General features: G+C 44.4%; 1 protein-coding gene across 4 annotated transcripts in view; it reads right to left on the reverse strand.

Annotated features, from left to right (window-relative positions):
• Positions 1 to 6,692: 6,692 nt before the first annotated feature.
• GHR (growth hormone receptor) overlaps positions 6,693 to 22,442 on the reverse strand; it is a 190,661-nt gene continuing 174,911 nt past the window's right edge. For all 4 annotated transcript variants that reach the window (XM_059694845.1, XM_059694848.1, XM_059694847.1 and 1 more), the window contains 4 exons: positions 17,810 to 17,975; positions 15,570 to 15,657; positions 9,969 to 10,038; positions 6,693 to 9,643 (listed from right to left, as the gene is read on the reverse strand). In XM_059694845.1, coding sequence (XP_059550828.1) covers positions 8,672 to 9,643; positions 9,969 to 10,038; positions 15,570 to 15,657; positions 17,810 to 17,975 — 1,296 coding nt within the window. In that variant the 3' untranslated portion in view covers positions 6,693 to 8,671. The remainder of the gene's footprint in view (positions 9,644 to 9,968; positions 10,039 to 15,569; positions 15,658 to 17,809; positions 17,976 to 22,442) is intronic.

Below are 22,442 nucleotides of genomic sequence, written 5' to 3' on the forward strand. Positions count from 1 at the left end.
ACACCCCCCCGGTTCCCCGGTTCCACAGAGGCCCCCCCATTGATTGCTCTGCTGGCCAGTGGCCTGGGCCTCCCTCTGCAGGGCAATCATGGGGCGATGGTGGGGCCCCCTGACCAATTGCATCGCACCTGCCTTGGCTGGCCTGGAGCCAGTGCGCGTCATAGTGTGGTCGTCTGGATAGTCATTCTGCTGTTTGGCCATTCAGTCCATTTGCATATTATGCTTTTATTATTATAGATAACCAAAAAATTTTCCTTACAGCTGACACAATATTATATTAGTTTCACTATGTGTACAACATAGTGATTAGACATTTATATAACTTATGAAGTGATCACCCCCAATAAGTCTAGTACTCACCTGGCACTACATGCATTACAATATTATCCTATCTAATAAAAGAGAAACATGGTAATTAGCCATACCTCCGCTACCCTTCCCATTGGCTAATCAGGGCAATATGCAAATTAACTGCCAGCCAAGATGGCGGCCGGCAGCCAGGCAGCTTGAAGCGAACATGAGGTTTGCTTGCTTCAGTGACGGAGGACTCCAATGTTCCCCGCCTGCCGATGCCGGTCTCTGAGCTTGCAGTTTGAAACATTGTTACAAATATAGAAGCTAAACAAAACCCCAGAAACCTGCTTTCAGCCAGCCGGGATCTCAGAGCTGGAGTTGAAACAGTGTTTCGATTATAGAACCCAAACAAACCAGATACCTGCTTTCAGCAACCGAGGCCTAAGAGCTGGAGCCAAGCCTCAGAGCTAAAGCTGGCCCAGAATAAAAAATAAAAAAGAACAAAAGGAGCGGTTGGGAGCTTCCGTCACCCGCCAGCCTGAAAACAGCCCTCTGCCCCTCACCCAGACTGGCCAGGTACCCCAGTGGGGACCCCCACCCTGATCCAGGACACCCTTCAGGGCAATCCAGCCAGCCCCCACCCGTGCACCAGGCCTCTATCCTATATAGTAAAAGGGTAATATGCCTCCCAGCACTGGGATCAGCGGAGCTGCGAGGCCTCCCGGCACTGGGATCAGCATGACAGGGGGCAGCGCCCAAACCCCCTGATCGCCCTGTGGCTCTGTGTGTGACTGGGGGCAGGGCCACAACCTCCCTATCCGCCCTGTGCCGGGAGCCGGTCCATGCTTGCTGTTTCAAGGGACCTGGCATATATGGCATACGGTTCTTAATATGTTTGCTCACCTTCTTGGCGCTGTGTTTTAACCAAGGTCACCTCTCCGAGAAATGTTGAATCCCCAGGTAGGGATTTTCCCCTGAAGTTAGGGAGGGAATAAAACCCCTCAACTAAGTGCCAGGCGGGTAATTAATCCCTTTAACTATGAACAATCATGCTTAAACTACATAATCTTTTCTCCCTGGAATGGAGATAAGAAACGCCCTAACCTTTGTAATAGAGATTGATAGGATTGAATCAACTGGTATAAATACAGTTGTAACAAGACAGAAACACTCAGAACTTAGAACAGAATCAAGAAGACAGAACCTACACGGAGCCTAGAGACAGAAGAACTTCGCTGGAGAGAGCATGCCGGAGGATCCTGGAGAGGGACTGGCCTCGGAGCCTAGAGACAGAGCCTAGCGGGAGAACATGGCAAGGGATCCTGGACTGAACCTGACTACAGAGATTGGCAGGAGAACCTGACTGGAACCTGGACACTGAACCTGACTGGAGAACCTAGCGAGGGAACATGGCTACAGAACCTCGCTGGAAATCCGAAGCAGACCCTCTCTGGAGATCGAGACCAGAACTTGGCTGGAGATCCTGGCTAGGCTGCTGATCAACTGAACGCTGTCTCCGTGTCATTCCTTCTTCGCTGACTCCGTCCACACCTTTGGGGACCCCTGGACCCGCTGGGGTTGGACCCCGGCAGCCCTGCTCTGTTCCTGACAGGGGAAGGTACCCCAACCCCCTGATCGGCCCTGCTCTGTGACAGGGTGCAGCACGCCAACCCCTCCCCACGGGCCCTGCTCTGTTTGTGACGGGTTCGAGCCATAACCTCCCCAACGTCCCTGCCCTGAGTGTGACAGGGTGTGGCGCCCCAACCCCCTGATCCGCCCTGCTCTGTGTGTGACAGGGGGTGGTGCCCCAACTCCCCTATCGGCCCTACTCTGTGAGTGACAGGGGGGAACTCCTCAACCCCCTGATCGGCCCTGCTCTGTGCGTGACAGAGGGGAGCTCCCCAACCCCCTGATGGGCCCTGCTCTGTGAGTGACAGGGGGCAGCGCCCCAACTTCCTGATTGGCCCTGCTCTGTGCGTGACAGGGGGTGGCACCGCAACCTCCCCATCTATCCTGCCTTGAGTGTGACAGGGGGTGGTGCCCCAATCCCCCAATCGGCCCTACCGTGAGCGTGACTGAGGGTGGCATCACAACCTCCCAATCCGCCATGCTCTGTGCATGACAGGGGGCAGCGCCTCAACTCCCCAATCAGCCCTGCTCTGAGCCCGACCAGGGGCTGCACCTAGGGATTGGGCCTGCCCTCTGCCACCTGGGAGCAGGACTAAGCCAGCAGGTCGTTATCTCCCGAGGGGTCCCAGACTGCGAGAGGGCACAGGCCGGGCTGAGGGACACCCCCCCCACCCCGAGTGCACAAATTTTTGTGCACCAGGCCTCTAGTCTATATATATAAAAGCCTAACGGACTGTTCGACCGGTAGCTATGATGCGCACTGACCACCAGGGGCAGATGCTCAATGCACAGGCATGGAAACATGGAACAGACTGATGGATCTCAGAGGGAAGAGGGGAGGGAAGAGGGCTGGAAGAGATGAACCAAAGATCTTATATTCATACTAGAGGCCTGGTGCATGGATTTGTGCTCCAGTGGGATCCCTCAGCCTGGCCTGTGGGGATCAGGCTGAAACAAGCAGTCTGACATCCCCAAGGGGTCCTGGATTGAGAGAGGGTGCAGGCCAGGCCAAGGAATCCCACCGGTGCATGAATCCGTGCATGGGCCTCTAGTTAACTATATTCCCTATACTGTACATTACATCCCTGTGACTATTTATACAAGTGCCAATTTGTATATCTTAATTCCTTCACCTTCTTCATCTAGTCCTCCAACTGCCCTCCTATCTGGTAAGCATCAATTTGTTCTCTGTTTCTGTAAGTTTGTTTGTTTCTTTCTTTTTCTGTTTTTTTTTTTAGATTTCAAATATTAGTGAAATCAGATGGTACTTGTCTTTCTCTGACTTATTTCACTTAGCATAATACCCTCTGGGTTCATTCATGTCAGAGATAGCAAGATTTCATTCTTTTTTATTGCTGAGTAATATTCCATTGTATATATGTACCACATCTTCTTTATCTACTCATCTATCGATGGATACTTGGGTTGCTTCCGTAAATAATGCTGCAGTGAACATAGGGGTACATCCATCTTTTTGAATTAGTGTTTTGAATTTCTTTGCTAAATAACGAGAAGAGGAATCACTGGTTCATAAGGCAGTTCCATTTTTAATTTTTTGAGGTAGTTCCATACTGCTTTCCAAAGTGGTTGCACCAATTTGCATTCCCATTAATAGTGCACAAGGGTTCCCTTTTCTCCACATCCTTGCCAACACTTGTTATTTGTTGATTTATTGATGAAAGACATTCTGACGGGTGTGAGGTGATATCTCAGTGTGCTTTTAATTTATGTTTCCCTGATGACTAGTGAAGTTGAGCATCTTTTCATATATCTGTTGGCCATTTATATGTCATCTTTGGAGAAATGTTTATTTGGGTTCTCTGCCTATTTTTTTTTTTAATCAAATTGGTTTCTTTTTGTGTGTTAAGTTGTATCAGTTCCTTATATATTTTGGATATTAATCCTTTATTGGAGGTACCATTGGCCAATATCTTCTTCCATTCAGTGGGTTGTCTTTCCGTTTTGTTGATGGTTTCCTTTGCTGTGCAAAAAATTTTTAGTTTGATGTAGTCCAGTTTGTCTTTATTTTGTTTCCCTTTGCTTTTCATTTTTGAGGAACTTGTATTGTGAAAGTAAGTTTAATGGTATCACCTAAGATGCTTTGTTCAGATTCACATTCACCTGAAATTTATTGTAACTTTATTTTGCGCCAGGCCTACTGGTCTAATTACAGCAGCTTTCCCCAAGTGTGAATAGATATAATAATGGGTACTCCTTTACCATATTTTACATTGTTAAGTAAATGGGGGAAATAATATTAAGTTTAAGCAGGTGTTTTTTTTTTCTTCTTTTTTAACTGTAGAAGCTTTAGAGTGTCAGCAGGCACCCTGGCTCTCCCAGAGGGAAGTGTAGTATGGGGTGTTTTCCAAACTTACCCGGTCACAGAATCCCTCATTCAAGAACATTTCAGGGAACAGGTAAGTCCCAGAATCCATGTGAGCAGACTCATCCTAGGCATTGTTAGGCGAGCTGACATCAGAGTGAGTGGTTCCGAGGAGGGACTGATCCCTTAAGGTTGGCGGGAATCAGGGGGGCTTCATGAAGGAGACCTCTGAGCTGCGCCATGAAAGATGAGGTGAATGTCAACAGGCAGGACTGGTAAGCAGGAGCTGTTGGGGGGCCATGAGCAAGGACAGAGATGGGGGGCACACACTTTGTTCAAGGAGTGGCCGTGTCTCCTGCTATATCCACAGGGGGATCTTCTTACGTTCAAGTCAACATCCCCCAGACGACCACAGACCACACATGGCCGCAGTCTACTCAGGAGGATGCAGGACAGGAAGGAGGTGGCACAGGGCAGCACCAGGCTTTCTGCTCTACAGCTGTAGTCATGGCAGCAGTCCACACAGGTTGTTTATACAGCTGTCCAGTGTTTTCTTTCCCCATCCACCCCGCCGGACAGCTCTGGAGCAAAGAAGGAGTTCTATTGGGCACTAAAGGAGGCCCCCCCCGCACCCCCCCAGGTTTAGAAGTTCTATGTCTCATTGGAGCCAACAGCTCTTGGTGCAAACCCACAGGCATTGCTTCTAGGGTCCCCATAGGGGACATGCTCAATTACAAGCCACCATATTCAAGTCGCAAGTATGGTTTATCTCCAGGTATTAGGAGCTTCTCCCCATCCCAGTGTAATTTGCCAGTCAGATCATTTTAAACACGAGCACTTTTGCCTACGTAACATAGTTGACATAATACTCTCCTTCGATGTCCACAGGAGCAGAGCTTGAATGTTAAGTAAAGTTCAAGTTCTTTTTCAGGAGCTGTGCCCTTTACACTCAGCTCTTAAACAGGAAGCCTGCAAAGGCGATGGGGCACATTTTGTGGGAATTTGAGTTTGGATTAAGTAACATCTAGTGACATGAAAAGACACTTAGTATTTTGGTGTAAAACTAGGTCCTTAAGTAAATATTGCAATATACGAACAGATTTCGGTGTTCGTGTGTCTTAGAACCCTGGAGAAGCTTAAACGCAGGAACACATGTGTAACCCTCTTCAACGTGACATGAACCCTCTGGAACAGAAAGGATTGTGCCTTTTCAGTCCATGGAAGGGATGGGCCTTTCCTTCCCTTCACTCCTGACTCCCCAGGTATGTTTATATGATAACCATACACTATTAAAGACCTGATGCTTAAAATGGTGACCCTTTGTTGTTTTTTTAAAAAATATATTTTATTGATTTTTTTACAGTGAGGAAGGGAGAGGGATAGAGTTAGAAACATCGATCAGCTGCCTCCTGCATACTCCCCACTGGGTATGTGCCCACAACCAAGGTACATGCCCTTGACCGGAATCGAACCTGGGACCCTTGAGTCCGCAGGCCGACGCTCTATCCACTGAGCCAAACCGGTTAGGGCGACCCTTTGTTTTTTTGGGTGTTGAAGCAGCATGTGTTCCAAACGCGCGCGGCAGAAGGCAGTGGGTAGAGAACGTTCTTTCTGTATTGAATGCAAACCCCCTGGGATTGTGAAAGGTGGTGGCAGCTTGCATCCCACTTGCTGAAGCAATGACTGATGGTTCCTCGACCTTCTCAGAGCCATCCCAGACTCCAGCCCCCAGGACCCGGCCTGCACCACGAGGCTGTGGCTTAGTAGGAAGAGCCTGGTGCCTCCTGGGAGGAGCCAGCCTCCTGCCTCCTCTGCTCTCAGGCTCCTGCCCTCCTGCCTCCCGCCTCCCTCCGGCCTGATTTCTGTCTGCTTCCCCTGGTGACAGGTAGTTGATGTGTGACTGGTCTGGGAGAGCTGATTTCCTCCTGCAGGCGACAGGCTCACGCCCCACTCTCTGCTCACTCTCACACACATCATGCAAACCGTAATGACCCATACACGGCTCTGGGAGCCCCCAAGGGCACAGACCCGCAGCCCAGCATGTTTGAGTCGGGTTCCTGATCCCTCACAGAGAGATGCCGGGAGCTGCCTCCTCTGCACAGAACAAAAATCCCCACGTCCATTGCCAATGTGTTTATTTTTTATGGTCTTAAAATATGTTTTTGTTGATTTCAGAGAAAGGGAGAGGGAGAGAGAGGTAAGAACATCAATGATAAGAATCACCCATGGCTGCCTCCTGCACAGTCCCTATTGGGCATCGAGCCCTGACCGGGAATTGAACCCTGACCTCCAGGTGCATGGGTTGGTGCTAAACACTGAACAGCACCATCCTGGTGCCAATGTGTTTAAACCAACCATGCTCAGATCTCCTTGCAATGAGAACTCGCAGTGTGCAGCCTGGGTAAGGACGCTTTTCATGTGGGGTTGACAAGAGAAGCATACCATCTTGAATCCAAGAAAATAAATTTATTAAACTTTGAAGGAAAAAATCCACAGACATAAAGAAAGTTAAATATAAATTGCAGGACACAACTAGTCATACTAGTGAATAATGGCTTGTGTGGCCAGCAAAGTACCAAAACGACATTCTGAGACTGATTGAGGTATTTAGCTATTTTTGGCGATAGAAATGTTGTCAGCCTATTGTGAAATAGTAAGATAGTTTTCCCAAACACACAGTTTTAAGTTGAATTAGGTTCTACGTCCATGAAATTTATATGAAACTAAATTATGTAGCTCTTATTGAAAACCATAGCAGCAAGGTAGCAGAAAATCTATGAAACATCTATTACAAAGTAACATGTTGAACTTTAAACACCCAATTCCAGCTTTTCACTGTCCTTGCAAGAAAGAGGGAATTTAAAATTACCAACCATTAGGCTATTTCCTAAAAAGGTCTGAGCTAAATGGCAAATACTATTGAAGTTAAAGCTAACTTTAAAGTTTCATTCACCTTTTAAAAAAATACTTAGTGTGAGAAGTATTCTTCATTGAGATAAGATTCTTCTCTTTTCTATAAACTTTTTGGGGAGCCATCCCAGTGCTCCTAAGAATGATGTTGAGGCTACTAAGGGATCAACAATAATTCATAAATTACTCAGGCCCCTTGTTTTTCTTCAGACGCCCTGCTTAGAGGCCAATCATTGCACTCAGAGGGGAAATAAAAATGATGAAACTTCTTTTACTATTTTAAATAAATCCTATACGAGGTTTGGTGAGGAAGGCGGTTTCTGTGATTGGCTCAAATAAACTGGGAGTTATCTGTGGGGGTTTAAAACCTTGTTTCTCGTTCACATAAATAATGAGTATGTGTCTGGGTACTGTCTGTGAAACAAACACCTATTTCTCACACTTCTTACTCCATTATTCGGTGAGTTTCATTTCGACCTGCTTCGACTTACAAAGTGCTTCCTGTACCTATTCCCTTCTCAGGTAACTGGGGAAGAAAACCCAGCTGTGTCTGAGGGCAGCCCGCTGCCCAGATTCTAGCGTTTTCTTCTTCCTCCTCAGTGTGAACCAGCTATAAGTCCTACTTCTAGTACGGAGTGCTCTGACACGAACCGAAATTTGGGTCAGGAAGGGGTTTCTGTTTGTTTTTTTGGTTCACGAAAAGTTGGCCTGTGCAAACATTTTCAAGTTTTCTAAATGAACAAATATTTGTTTAAAAATTCAGCTAAGACCATCGTGTTCCAATGATGTGGGTAACGACAATCACTGTAGACGTGTGTAAGGAGCTTGGGGAGGTATCAAAAGGGCCTTGTAAAAAACTGACTTGTTTTCATTAGTTGCATGGGACCAAAGCTTCAGACTGTAGTTGCTACAGTCTTCAGATGGTCCCCGTGAACTTCAGGACACAGTGGGCAGTGTAGTAAAAAACAGCCATGCTTGAAGTGTAAATTATTAAAAATATCTTTATCAGTTTTATGTCAAAATAAAATTTTCCATATCCAAACTATTTTTTGTTCTCTTACGTATAATTTTAGCTCCCAATCACGTAAAAAAGTAGCCTGTGCTTTAATTCGCATTCGAGTTTCCCGAACTGCAAAGGCCACCTGATTTTTCGCTTTTTCAAAAAAAAAAAGCATGATTTACTTGACATTAACGATACAGCCATTCGAAGCTCAGCATCACAAAATGAACACCCACAATAACAGGACGATCACTGCCACAAAACAGTCTTGGAGACGATTCTTGAAAGTATTTACAATTCACAAGGGGAATATCTAGCTGATTAAGTGTTTTCTTCTTCTTCTTCTTTTAATATCATGTGTCAACAATTCAGGAAAAGGCATTTAGAATCCACACTCCCCGCCCACCCCCCCTCCCACCGTCCCAGAAGGTTTAAACATGGTTTTGGTTTAAGCATTCATGCCCCAGCCCTCTCTCGGCCATTAAATACTTAGCTCAGGGGAAATCAAAGACAGGCTACGGCATGATGTTGTTCAGCTGGTCTGTGCTCACATAGCCACACGACGAGAGGAACTCCTTGTCGGGCCGGGGCAAGGCAGTGGCGTTGAGGACCAGGCCCTGTGGAGACTGGACTATATGGATGGAGGTATAGTCAGGGACGGGCATCGCGGAGCCTGGGGCCGGTCCCGCTGTCCCAGCCCTCCGGGCAGTAGTGGTAAGGCTTTCCGTGGTGATGTAAATGTCTTCCTGGTTAAAGCTCGGCTCTCCACGTGCTGCCACCTCCACGTGAGGGGCCACAGGGATGCACTTTTTGGCGTCTGCCTCGCAGAAGTAGGCGCTGTCCGTGATGAAGTTTGCTTGGCAGAGCGAGGCCACCTCTGGGTGCGCGTCGCACTGGGGTATCCCTGCCTTATTCCTCTGGCCCGGGGAAAGGACCACACTCCCTGCGGGTGTGATGTCGCTCACCTGGGCGTAAAAGTCAGTGTTTGCCAGTGGACTCGGACTGTGGAGCGGAGCATGGGCAGCGTGGTGAGCTGGCTCGGTTTCACCGAGGGGAAGCGGTCTGGCTTTGCCTTCCTCTGCCAGGATAACACCAGGCTCCCCAGCCGCTGGGGGAGCGTCCCTACCAGGCGGGTTGTTTTGATTCTTCATGTCAAGGCACAAGAGATCTGCTTCCCCTTTTAACCGCTGTGGCTGAGCAGCCTCTGAGGTACCGTCACCCCCGTCACTGGCATGGAAGTCAGCCTCCAGAATGTCGGGGTCGTAACAGCTGGTTCGGCCAGAGTCATCATCCTTCGCCCCCAGGATGTTAAGTAATTTCTGATGGTCATGGCTGAGGAGTCTGTCTGTGTCCGACCCTTCAGTCTTTTCATCAGGGTCGTCAATATCGAGCTCAATGAATTCAACCCAAGAGTCATCATTGTAGAATTCAGGCTTGTAGTTGTCATGAATGGCCAAGATGGTGTTCACCTCTTCTAATTTTCCTTCCTAGGAAACAGAAAGAAAAGGAAGATCTATGAAAAGAAACTCACAGTGCTTAAGTGAGTTAACAAATAACATTAAGAGAATAATTATGGTTATAATAAAGGCATGAGTAACAGAACCACATAATAAAAATACGTATTAGTGAAGAACTTTTAAATATACAAGACATAATTTTAGAAGATGTAATATTAAATTTTTTTTTTCTTCAGAAGAGGTACAAAAAATGGAATGTGTTACATGTAGCTTGCAAAAGCCCTCAACACAAGACAATGTTTTACAGATATCATTCAATTAGTGTTATCTATAACTTAGCTAATTTATTAATTACCTTGAAGAGATCTGGGTCAATTCCTTTAATCTTTGGAACTGGAACTGGGGGCAGAATCAGCATCTTAATCCTTGAAGACAATTAAAATTTTGGTGTGATATATCTTAAAAGTTGTACACTCTCTTATTTCAAAAGATAGAAATAAAATAGTGGCAGTGCTATTACTTATTTCAAATATCCTAGTCCTTTATAAGTGGAACATGAGAAAGAGCATGAAAATATTAAGCAGTAAATAATGAGGGAAAACTATAGAAGAAAAAAAGAACAAAACGATAGCAACAAAAAGCCCCTATCTGAAGTCATTTTAAATAAAACATGGCTTTCCTGTAATCTTCCCCCCCCCGCCCCTTAATGCCTTTTATTGACAGCCAGCGTTAGTATTTGGGAGTGAGAAATTTGATTTCTTCTAAAGCCAATTTCCATTTCAGTTATAAGAAAGGTAATGATACAGCACTTCACACCAGTAATTTGCAGAGAAAAGGCAGGCAGGGACAGAGAGAGGGAGGGAGACAGGGAGAGAGGGAGAGGGAGAGGGAGGGACGAAGGGAGGGAGGGAAGAAGGTAGGAAGGAAAGAAGGCAGGAAGGAAGGAAGGGAGGAAGAAAGGGATTGCCAATCCACATGGAGCCAAATCAGGGTGGACTGGGTAAGTGTGCACCACACAGCTCACACCAATGATGAGATTATATAAGATGAACTTATTAGCCACAGTGTCACTGCAGGGTTCATTTCAGTTGGGACGCACTACATTTGAGCTATTTCTAACTAATCTGTATTGCTTTATATACACAATTCTATGATGCAGTTAAATTTTCTGTTCCAAATATTTAAATTATTTTTTGACCATAATTCATTTCAATATCTATGCTGCCTGTTTTGTGCCTTATTGTATCACTAGCACTTAGGACAATTCTTGGCACATAGGCAATGCTCAACAAACATTTCCTAAGTAAATTTGAATAAATTATTTATCTGGTTTTGTTACTAGTGTAACTGGAAGATTTTTGTTTGTTTGTTTGTTTGTTCCTTACCCAAAGATATTTTTCCATTGATTTTTTAGAGCGAGGGCAAGACAGAGAAAAATATCGACGTGAGAGAAACACATCAATTGGTTGCCTCCTGCATGTGCCCTGACCGGGGCCCGGGCCAGGGAGGAGCCTGCAACCGAGGTACATGTGTGTCCTTGATTAGAATCAAACCCAGGACCTTTCGGTCCTCAGGCCAATGCTCTATCCACTGAGCCAAACCGTCTAGGGTTAGAGTTTGTTTTAAAATCAACATTGTAGCTCTAGAATAAAGCTTGGCGATTAAAAATTTCAACCAACTCACTTTATTGTTTTTTAAAAAACCTAAGTGTCAGAGATGTCACCATTGGGCAGGAATGGCAACCTGACAGCTGATATTCACTCAAGGTGAATGGACAGTTTAGTCTATTCAACAGGGAGCTCCTTTTCTGAATATTTCCATTGCTTTTTTTTTTTTTTACCTAACGGAAGGGATAAACCAAATTTCATTTTATTAGTTGTTTTGACTAGCCTCCATTAGGGTTACTCAGTGGGGCAAGTATTAAAGCAAGCTGTTACTGATGAATACAAGATAAACAATATAAATTATTAATGGTAACTACCATGTTTTGAATGCCTCTGATAAAGCAGGTACTGATGGGTACATCTTGCACTAAACTATGGGCCGGCAAATTATGGCCTGTGGGTGAACCTCGTCTGCTTTCTGTTTTCTTTATAGTTTTTAAAAAAATTACATTTATTGGGATGACATTGGTTAATAGGATCACAAAGTTTCAGTGCAGATTTCTGTTATGAGATCTGCATATTGCACGGTGTGCCCCCACCCCATCCAAAGCTAAATCATCTTCCATCGCCATATACCCTCTGTTTTTATAAATAAAGTTTTACTGGAACACAGTCATATTCATCAGTTTCCATACTCTCTATGGCTGTGTTGTCTATGACAGAGACTGCATGACCCAGGGAGCCCAGACACTCAGCATTTCGGCCCTTTATAAAACGGAACACTTCATGCAGCCCTTACAACTACCAGGGAGGGAGAGGGCCTTCTGTGGAGAGAGTCAGAGGTTCAGGGCAGGTGTTCAAGTCATGCACTAATATTTGGCACAGCTGGGCTCAAATCTAAGTCACGCGGCAGAGCCCGGCCTTTGCCCCTGTGGTGCTGCTCTTGTCCAGTTCTGCACCTCTAAATGGATGTTTCCATTGTTTGAAACACACAGAAACGTACCATAACCCTAATCAGAGGAAGCACAGAGCCCCAAGTGTCTAGCGCTTGGTCTTTACGTGTGCCTCCCTTCTTGGAAGAGGCTGACACATGGAAGCACGTGTTGGTAGTTAGCTTTCTGGGAGTTGCGGTTGACCTGATGCCAGGGTGCCCAATCCTGTGGCCCACAGGGCCCAAGAATGTCCTGCCCACAGGGAGAGATGGGCATGGTGACAGACCAGAGAATGCCCTTCCCAGATGGGACAGCTGGGCCCCTGCTTGGCGTAGGTTGCCAGAGGGTCCCACCAACCCAGTTTCACAAGATCTTCCAGTTTTTAAAGACAATCTGCAAATATGACTTTCTATGTGGAAACTCCATCTTTTTGTGCAACACTCTGTAGCAAAATCTTTACTTCAAAATCAAAACAACATCCAGTAACAAAACACAGGTCGGCAGGCTGGTTTCGGCTTTCTGTGTGCCCTGCTGTTTCAGCTGACTCTGTTATTATTTCTTTCCTGATTAGTAACAGCCCCAAGGCTGGGGGCGAGTCATATGGTGGGAACCACAGAGTCTAGAACAGAGATGACCCTGGCATGAAACTATGTTTGTGACTTTGCTATCCTCTTATTGAAATCCAAGTCACAGTGCAAGTTTTGCGAGCATGGACTCCATCATCTGGACTTGAAAAAGGAGAAGTGGATTCAAAACTTCAAGCAAAGACACGGAGGCCCTGAAGCGCCTCCCAGCCTAAGGCTCTGGGAAGGCTCAGAGGGCACCTCAGTCTAATTACTGTTCTAATTGCTAGCACTACATGTTCTTTCCACACCTGCTGGCCAATGTGGTCTACCATTTCCTACTTCCATTAAATCACGGAAATTTAGATGACGATAAGGATTTTTATGGGCAAATGAAAGAAAGCATGTACTTCTTTTCTGCAAAGAACTTACGTTAGCACAGGAAATCTGGAAGTACAAAACCATTTCTAAAACTGTTACAATTTGATGGGTTTGAACAAACTATAGGTAAGAACTTCATCATTCATAGAAAACACTTTTCTGACAGAGGTTAATATCTTTTCTTTGAAATCCTATTTTTAAAATATATTTTTAAAGATTTCAGAGAGGAAGGGAGAGAGAGAGAGATAGAAACATCAATGAGGAGAGAGAATCATCGATCCCAAAACCCAGCATGTGCCCTTGACCAGAATGGAACCCGTGACCCTTCAGTCTGCAGGCTGACACTCTATCCACTGAGCCAAACCTGCTAGGGTTGAAATCCTATTTTTGGAGAGTGTTATTTTTTTCTTTGAAATATTATTAGTTAATATATTTAAACTACCTAACATTTATTTAGCTTTCACAATGACTCAACATCGACAGCTAATGTCAAGAGAAAATTACTTTATATACATCAGGGTTTTATCGGCTGCAGTTCCATATAAACTAGCCCTTCAACTGTACAGATCAATGAGTTAAAATTAACCAACAAAATAAATTGACTCCTTTGTTTTGGTGTTACTTAAATATATAAATTAATTAAAGGTCTAAAAATGTATTTAGCCCAGCTGGTATGACCCAGTGGTTGAGCATCGACCCATGAACCAGGAGGTCACAGTTTGATTCCCGGTCAGGGCACATGCCCGTGTTGTGGGCTCGATTCCCAGTGTGAGGTGTGCAGGGGGCAGCCAATCAATGATTCTCCTCATTACTGATGTTTCTCTCTCTCTCTCCCTCTCCCTTCCTCTTTGAAATCAATAAGATATATTTTTAAAAAGGTATTTATTCTTTTACTATTTTCCCCTAAAGAAGTAACAGTTGTGTTTGTAAAATGGACATGGTGCTAGGAAGTGAGGTGCAAAATGAACTTCCGCAGTGAGAATTTTGCTTCCCCACCGGCCGACACTGTAAAGCCACTCTCCCACAGGAACCCTTGCAGATTCCCCTGGAGACGTGGCAGGCTCACTCTAGAACTCCAGATGCTGAGCATTCTTCCTGCTACTCCTGTTCTTTTTGGAGGTTGACAAATGCTATCCATACAACCTCAGATATCAAATTAGAAAGCTTTTACGTATCTTCACATAGACCATATTTTGATTTGCAGATGCCTCTTGGCTTGTCCTGGGGAACTTGTCTGTTGTTGTGGGTGGGATGACTGACCATCTTGGTTTGCCTGGAACTCAGGAATTTCTCAGGACACTGGACTTCTAGTGCTAAAAACAGGCAAGTCCCAGGCAAACTGGGAGTGTTGGTGACCCTAGTTCTAGGGGAAGGAGCTAGATTAACTCATGGGACTCTAAAAATATTCTAAATGTAAGAAAACTGGCAATCAGGATCAATAATTTTTCCTAAATGTTGTATGAAAATTTCTTGTTGTCTGCACCGAGTTTCTTTCAGAAAGAAACACAGAATTACAGATCTTACAACTCCAGGGAATTTTAATGGTCACAAAATCAACCATAATACCCATGAGAACACGAAGACCCAGAGAGGTTAAGGGATCACCCAGGTCAAACACAGTGGCAGAATAACATCTGGAACCCGAGTCTTTTACCTCACAGAGAACACAGACAGAACTCTCTTCAAGCTTAGAAAGAATTTAAGCTGTGTTGACACATGAGTTTGAAATAGCAAATCGTAAGTTATCCAAATAATTTAGAAGTGTTTTTAAAAAAATATTTTTATTGATTTCAAAGAGGAAGGGAGAGGGAGTGATAGAAACATCAATGATGAGAGAGAATCACTGATCAGCTGCCTCCTGCATGCCCCCAATGGGGATCGAGTCTACAACCCAGGCATGTACCCTAGACCAGAATCGAACCCGGGACCCTTCAATCTGCAGGTCGACTCTCTATCCACTGAGCCAAACTGGTCAGGGCAGTATCCAAATAATTTAAGTAAAACTTGCAATTACTTGAAATTGCCACGCTAGGAAATCTGAAAAGGGTGTATTAGACTGTCTTATCTCGGTGGCTTTAGTTTGCCACTTCAATTTGCTTGTACATCAGATTAGGACAGTGTGAAGCTCAGCCAAAGGCACAGAGCTCCCAGTGGTCTCGTGTGAACGTGTCACCTTGTTCAGGACTGTGAAGGGGTGAGGAGGCTCTGAGAAACAGCCTTGTTAGGAGGTGCATGGCCAGGTGTGCAGGCTAGCCTCTCCATGTCCTGCACAACGTCCCAGAGAGAAGGCCAACCTGCGAACCCTCTCTGACGCACACATCAAAGTGGTAAACATATAACTGGAGGTGACATTTTCTTGGGTTCATTACAATTTTCACTCATGATTTGCAAAAGAAAACACCAAATAACGAATGGAAAAACACATGGAAATCCAAACAACTGGCAGAAACATGAAGGCACACTATGTCACACCTACCTTTGCTGCTTAGAAAACATGAATAAAAATATCACGGTCAGCCCAAACATTCCAAAGATAATAATTAAGAACCACGGGAACCGGAAATCTGAAACACAGGAGAACCAAGAGCTGAAGTTGGCATTGCATTTTCTTTTTTTCATATAAACACATTCCCTAATTTGTATCCATTAGTAGTCAGTGATTTCACTGATAATCACTGAAAACAGAACACAACAATTTAGAATAGTGGTCTGTTCTGTTCCTTTACATTAAAAAAAACAAAAACAACAGCACACAGCTTAAGCACAGTCCATGTTATAAGGAAAAACTGCTGCATGTGTCTTATATGTTCAGGGGTGTCACTGGGGGCTTCAGCTCTAGCAAACAGGGCTGCTGAGCCACACGGGACTTTACCTCAATACCGTCTACTTGGTTCCTTTTTAAAAAGTGTGGTGAGAGTTTTTATCCTCCAGACTGAGAATCTATTAGAAAGACGGGGGCAGAGTTTTTATTTATTTTCTATTTTATTTTTAATATTTTTATTGATTTCACAGAGGAAGGGAGAGGGAGAGAGAAACATCAATGATGAGAATCACCAATGATGAGAGAGAATCACGGATGGACTGCCTCCTGCACACATCCTATTGGGGATTGAGCCCGCAACCCGGACACGTGCCCTGATCAGGAATCGAACTATGACCTCCTGGTTCATAGGTTGACGCTCAACCACTGAGCAACACTGGCTGGGCAGAGTTTTTATGGTTGAACCACAAAGGAAACCTTTTAGACTTGCAGAGCTTATCATTTCACAGCCTCAAAAACTCCTTGGACAGGAGACCACTATGGGGGCTCCCTCCTTCAGATTTTCATAAACTCTGCAGCAGACTTCGGGAAATCGGTTTCTACAATTTCTATTTTGTTCCTTTAAAACAAGTGCCTTGAAGCTGGTTCCCAGCCTTCTTACTGCACTGGTGGAGGTTCACTGTGTTTTCATTAAGAAGGGCAGGTGGTACTTACTTTAATGTTGCCTTATTAAAAGGAGGCCTTTCTACTGCGATATGCTTTCCTTATTTTAATGTTCTTGTTCACTTACTAAAATCGCCCCGGGAGATATTATGGGTGTTACGGAGAACCAGTGGGAAAGAGAACACCCCTTGCGTCTGGTGGCATTTTTAGTTTTATGAACATGACACGTTCAGGAACATAGCATAAAGCTGGTGCTTTGTTTTCTTCTTCTTTTTAACATGGAAGAAGAAGTCAGTTAAAATAATCTATGTTAAACGAATGAAATGCCATCACAATAAGCTTAAGGGCGTGTGGCAAGTGTGTTTTATAAACCAGAATTTCACCATATCAAATTGTTTGAAACAGCAAGGCTGTTGAATAGAGCTTAGGAAAAAAAATGGAGGTATAGACATTTTGACTCAAGTGCTATTTAGTATCATGGATGCTACCTGTACGGTAAATGCAGAAATACACATTTCATTTCTCTGTAGCCTGTGATTGTCCTTTAACAAACCTTAGCTCCTCCCACGGCCCATAAACTTCATCCTTAATGGAGATGAGCTATAGCCCATTCTCATTCGGGAGTGATAACCTTTTATACACATAATATCAAGCACTGTATTCCAACACTTGAATTCTCTCACTATGAATTCACAGGCTTCATGTCTTTAAACTTTCATTATCTGTGTATTTCTCTTGTACGTGATCTCCAGATGTTCCAGGCCATTCTCAGGCATAACTGGCCACTACTTACTACGACTTCTCCAAGTAAAAGCCACACCCGAGCTTTCTAACATCCAACAGCACCTGCCTTTGACCACCTGCGCTGACTCAGTGTTCGGCTTCCTCTTAGATGCCACGTCGTGCATCCACCTTAGAGATGCAGAATTTCTTCATTATGTATTTGAAAACTATTTTTTTTCTGATTATAAATGCAAACAACTCACTGTAGCAAATTTTAGAATTATAGAATCACCTGAAATTCGGATATCTGGAGATAACCCTCATTAACACCTTCCCCTCTGTAACTTGCATCTATCCCACAACTTTTCCTGAATTAAAGGATTCAAACACTAAATCGTCCTCCTGCTTTTTAATGGGTTATACCTGCTCTAGAGAGTGAGCTCGAGGCCACCCCGACATGAGCTGCTAATGTATCTTGATTTGGACGACACCCTAACACAGTTCAGGGAATGCATCATTATACATCGACGAAAGCCATCGTGGCTGCCACTTTCATCTTTCATCTTTACCTTCTTCGCATGGCACTGGGCTCATCTGAGGAAGTGTTACATAGAGCACCTCACTGAACTCGCCGTATTTTTCTGAGTTTCGTTGTCTGCATCTCACGCGCACTTCATACTCTTTATCGAGTCTCAGTGAGTACACTGGAACGGATGTTGACAACACAGGGTCCATCTTTCAAGACAAAACATAACACTTATTGGTTAGAGAGTCAACACGCAATGCAATAAACTCTTCAAGGCTCATCTGCACTCATCTGTAAAGTAGGTAATATTGTGAAAATGCACTGGGTGGTTGCTATTTAAAGAAAGATCAAGGCAAATAACTTTACAAAGAATCATTTGTTCTATGGACAACAGGCCTCAAGCTTATTTTGGTATAGACCCAGAGATTTGATAGACTTATGTAGACCAGGCTGTCAAATATCCTAACATCAAAGCATAATAAAATTTTTATGGAAAAATGACAGAACTATAAAGAAGACTACAGGTATGTTTGCCTACTCATTGTGATATCATAGTTTTGTATGAAAACATAAGAATAGAAAAACAAATCATAGTCATCCTTTGGAAATTCTGGGTAGTCGTTCATATGATCAAAGAATTGGAAGGGGTCCTAGGAAAATTATGGTTGTCTTAACTGAACTTTCTTTTTGTTGGTTAATCCTCACCCAAGGATATTTTCCCATTGATTTCAGAGAGAGTGGAAGAGAGGAGGAGACACACACACACACACACACACACACACACACACACGCACACAGATACATCAATGTGAGAGAGACACATCATTGATTGGTTGCCTCCTGTATGCTCCCCAACTAGGGCTAGGATGGAGCCTGCAACCAAAGTACATGCCTTTGACCAGAATCGAACCCAGAACCCTTCAGTCAACAGGCCAATGCTCTATCCATTGAGCCAAACTGGCTAAGGCTTAATTGAATTTTCAAATAATTCTAGTAAAAGCAATTACATACATAATCTGAGTGTTCTAGAAGGTTCAAAGCCACTCCCAAATAGTGTGCTATTCAAAATCTGCAAAGAAAAGTCACAGGAGGGCTTGGTAATTAACACCAGGGTCCCATCAGCCTTAAGGCCAGGATGTTCTTTTACCTTCCAGAGAAGGGCAGGTGAGGCTGTTACAGGTTTAAAACATGTCACTATCAAAGAAGCAGACCCAGTTAGTGAGGGTGTTCTCCTCTAAGGCAAACATTCCGACTAAGTACCCAGTATGTGCTTTTTGTATATTTCCTGGTAGAACACGCTGTTCCTGTTTATAAAAGGCTAGGAACACTCATCTTTTCAACAGCATAGATCTTTCACATAAATATTCTCCTAATTTGTTTTGCTAAGTCAGAAGCTGGACCTTCAGTTTCTAAAACAAATTCTCCTTTCACCTCAGTTAGTTGCTACTCACAAAGTATCTCTTATGTGTTCCCCTGTGTACATGGGACAGTAATTGTGCACTGTGTAAAGACGCTGCTCAATGTATGGAATGTTACATGCCTAAAAGGCTTTTTAAAGGTGGAATTCTGCGTATTAAACTTATTATTTTTCTTGAACTATTTTAAAAGCCTATGTTTTCATTCTTAACACCCTAATTTCTCTGCTATTGTCACCAATGTTATTTCTTTACAGATTTTACTAACAACAAAAGCAGACAGGGGCTCTCATTGGACCCATGGCCCCTCCGTCCTCTCTCAGCCCTCCACACCCACCACACCACACTCCATCTGCTCATATCCCACCTGCTCACACAGCTCCCACCGCCACATGGAACTCCGCCACCTGCCTGCGAGGGAACGCCCATTCTGGCCAAGCCTAAGTGTAAGCATTGCTGAAATTCTAAGGAGTCTTTCCTGGCACCTTCCCTACCATCCTGCCAGATAATACACATCACATATTACTTCTGGAGTTTTCCTGCTCAGATTTCTATATTAGACTGCAAATTCTCTGGGGACAAACAACGCCTTCATTATCTTTAGGTATACAGTGGGTGAGCAAGAGATGGCTCATACGCTATAGATAATTCTATGCCACTCGTTAAGCCCTGAAAGAAAACCATCGATTATTAACTTATCTAGCAGGTAAATAGTGTAAGTAACTACATGGCCATTAGTATTACTTTTATATTAAAAATGCATTTAATTTAAAAAAAGATACAATACCACATTCAACATTGCCAAGTGGTAACATGGATTCCCGATATAAGCAACAAACACTAGCCTTTTCCCTTCTACTTCCAAACCTCCCCTCTTTTTACGCTTATGGCATTTGTGCTCATAACCCATTTGACTGCGAGTTTCTTCCAGAGAGAGGGCGATTCTTATGAAGAGGCCCTTGATAGTCACAACCACTTTAGTTGAGACCCTTGCAAATGACCAACCTTACAAGTACTATGAATATGTAACTGCACTCATAAAAGTAAACATTAATGGACGCCTTGGAACGATGTAATGGGACGTTTAGCAGGGTCCAATGAAGAGTGTGATGAGGCCTTGTTGGGAGGTAGCTCTGAGCATCACTTAACTGAGTCCCAGGCTCCCATGCACCTAGCTCATAGCTCAGGATGCAGGCTACCTATTTGTAGCTCAGACATGACTACGTGCCTGGGTCTTTCAGGCTTGAAACTATGATTAGAAAATGAATGAATTCTAATGTTCCGAAATACATCCCTGCTTTTTCTAGCTTGCCAAGTTTTTTAGTCTCAGTGCCGGGAGCCGGTCCATCCTTGCTGTTTCAAGGGACCTGGCATATATGGCATACTGTTCTTAATATGTTTGCTCCCCTTAGCGCTGTGTGTTTTAACCAAGGTCACCTCTCCGAGAAAGGTTGTTTCCCCAGGTAGGGATTTTTCCCTGAAGTCAGGGAGGGGATAAAACCCCTCAACTAAGTTCCAGGCGGGTAATTAATCAACAATCATGCTTAAGCTACATAATCTTTACTCCCTGGAATGGAGATAAGAAACGCCCTAACCTTTGTAATAGAGATTGATAGGATTGAATCAACTGGTATAAATACAGTTGTAACAAGACAGAAAGAGACAGAACTCAGGAGACAGAATTCAGAAGACAGAACCTACATGGAGCCTGGAGACAGAAGAACTTCGCTGGAGAGAACATGGCAATAGATCCTGGACTGAACCTGACTATGGAACATGGCAAGAGAACCTGACTAGAACCTGGACAGAACCTGACTGGAGAACCTGAGCAGAACCTCTCTGGAGATCCAGACCAGAACTTGGCTGGAGATCCTGGCTAGGCTGCTGATCAACTGAACGCTGTCTCCGTGTCATTCCTTCTTCGCCGACTCCGTCCACACCTTTGGGGACCCCTGGACCCGCTGGGGCTGGACCCCGGCATATGGCGCCCGAACAGGGACCCCTAGGTAAGCCCCATTCTCGGGCTGGATAGGACTCCACCTTAGGAAGAGGGTGGATAGTCTTCGCCGACTCCGTCCACACCTTTGGGAACCCCTGGAACAGGATTCCCATAGGTAAGCCCCCCCCATTGAGAACCCCCACATTCGGGACGGATAGGACTCCACCAGGGTGCTGCAAACCCCCCTACAGAGGATAAGTAGGGTAAGAAGGTGGATAGTACAGAACTTAGATTGAGAAGATGTGCCATACTGAGTCCAAAGAAAGAAGACTCTGTATTGATTCTTAGATTGAGATGTGCCATACTGAGTCCAAAGAAAGAAGACTCTGTATTGATCTTTAGATTAAGAAGATGTGCCATACTGAGTCTAAAGAAAAAAGACTCTGTATTGATTTTTTAACATATATGCTTGCTAGCAGAGGAATTAAGGTTACTCCCAGTCAGACAGAACATTTTATACAAGAAATACGTCCATGCTTTTCTGAGGAAGGAAAGGTAAATGTAGAGGCATGGGAGAAGGTAGGCCCAAGGAGCCTTATCCTTAACCCCACTGCAGCCTTTCCACCCTGGGAAAGTGCAGGATTGGCAAGCTCTCCCTGGGGTGATAGATCAGGACTCAGGTAATAGCGGAAAGCGCCAATCCTACTCTTAAAATGGATACAAGAGAGCATTTCAGGTTTTTCTTTTTAATGCCTGCTTTTAAAAAATAAAAAAGGGGGAATTTGCCGGGAGCCGGTCCATCCTTGCTGTTTCAAGGGACCTGGCATATATGGCATACGGTTCTTAATGTGTTTGCTCACCTTCTTGGCGCTGTGTTTTAACCAAGGTCACCTCTCCGAGAAAGGTTGTTTCCCCAGGTAGGGATTTTTCCCTGAAGTCAGGGAGGGGATAAAACCCCTCAACTAAGTTCCAGGCGGGTAATTAATCACTTTAACTACGAACAATCATGCTTAAGCTACATAATCTTTACTCCCTGGAATGGAGATAAGAAATGCCCTAACCTTTGTAATAGAGATTGATAGGATTGAATCAACTGGTATAAATACAGTTGTAACAAGACAGAAAGAGACAGAACTCAGGAGACAGAATTCAGAAGACAGAACCTACATGGAGCCTGGAGACAGAAGAACTTCGCTGGAGAGAACATGGCAATAGATCCTGGACTGAACCTGACTATAGAACATGGCAAGAGAACCTGACTAGAACCTGGACAGAACCTGACTGGAGAACCTGAGCAGAACCTCTCTGGAGATCCAGACCAG

Source organism: Myotis daubentonii, chromosome 4 (genome assembly GCF_963259705.1).
Source record: "Myotis daubentonii chromosome 4, mMyoDau2.1, whole genome shotgun sequence".
NCBI classification, from domain to species: domain Eukaryota; kingdom Metazoa; phylum Chordata; class Mammalia; order Chiroptera; family Vespertilionidae; genus Myotis; species Myotis daubentonii.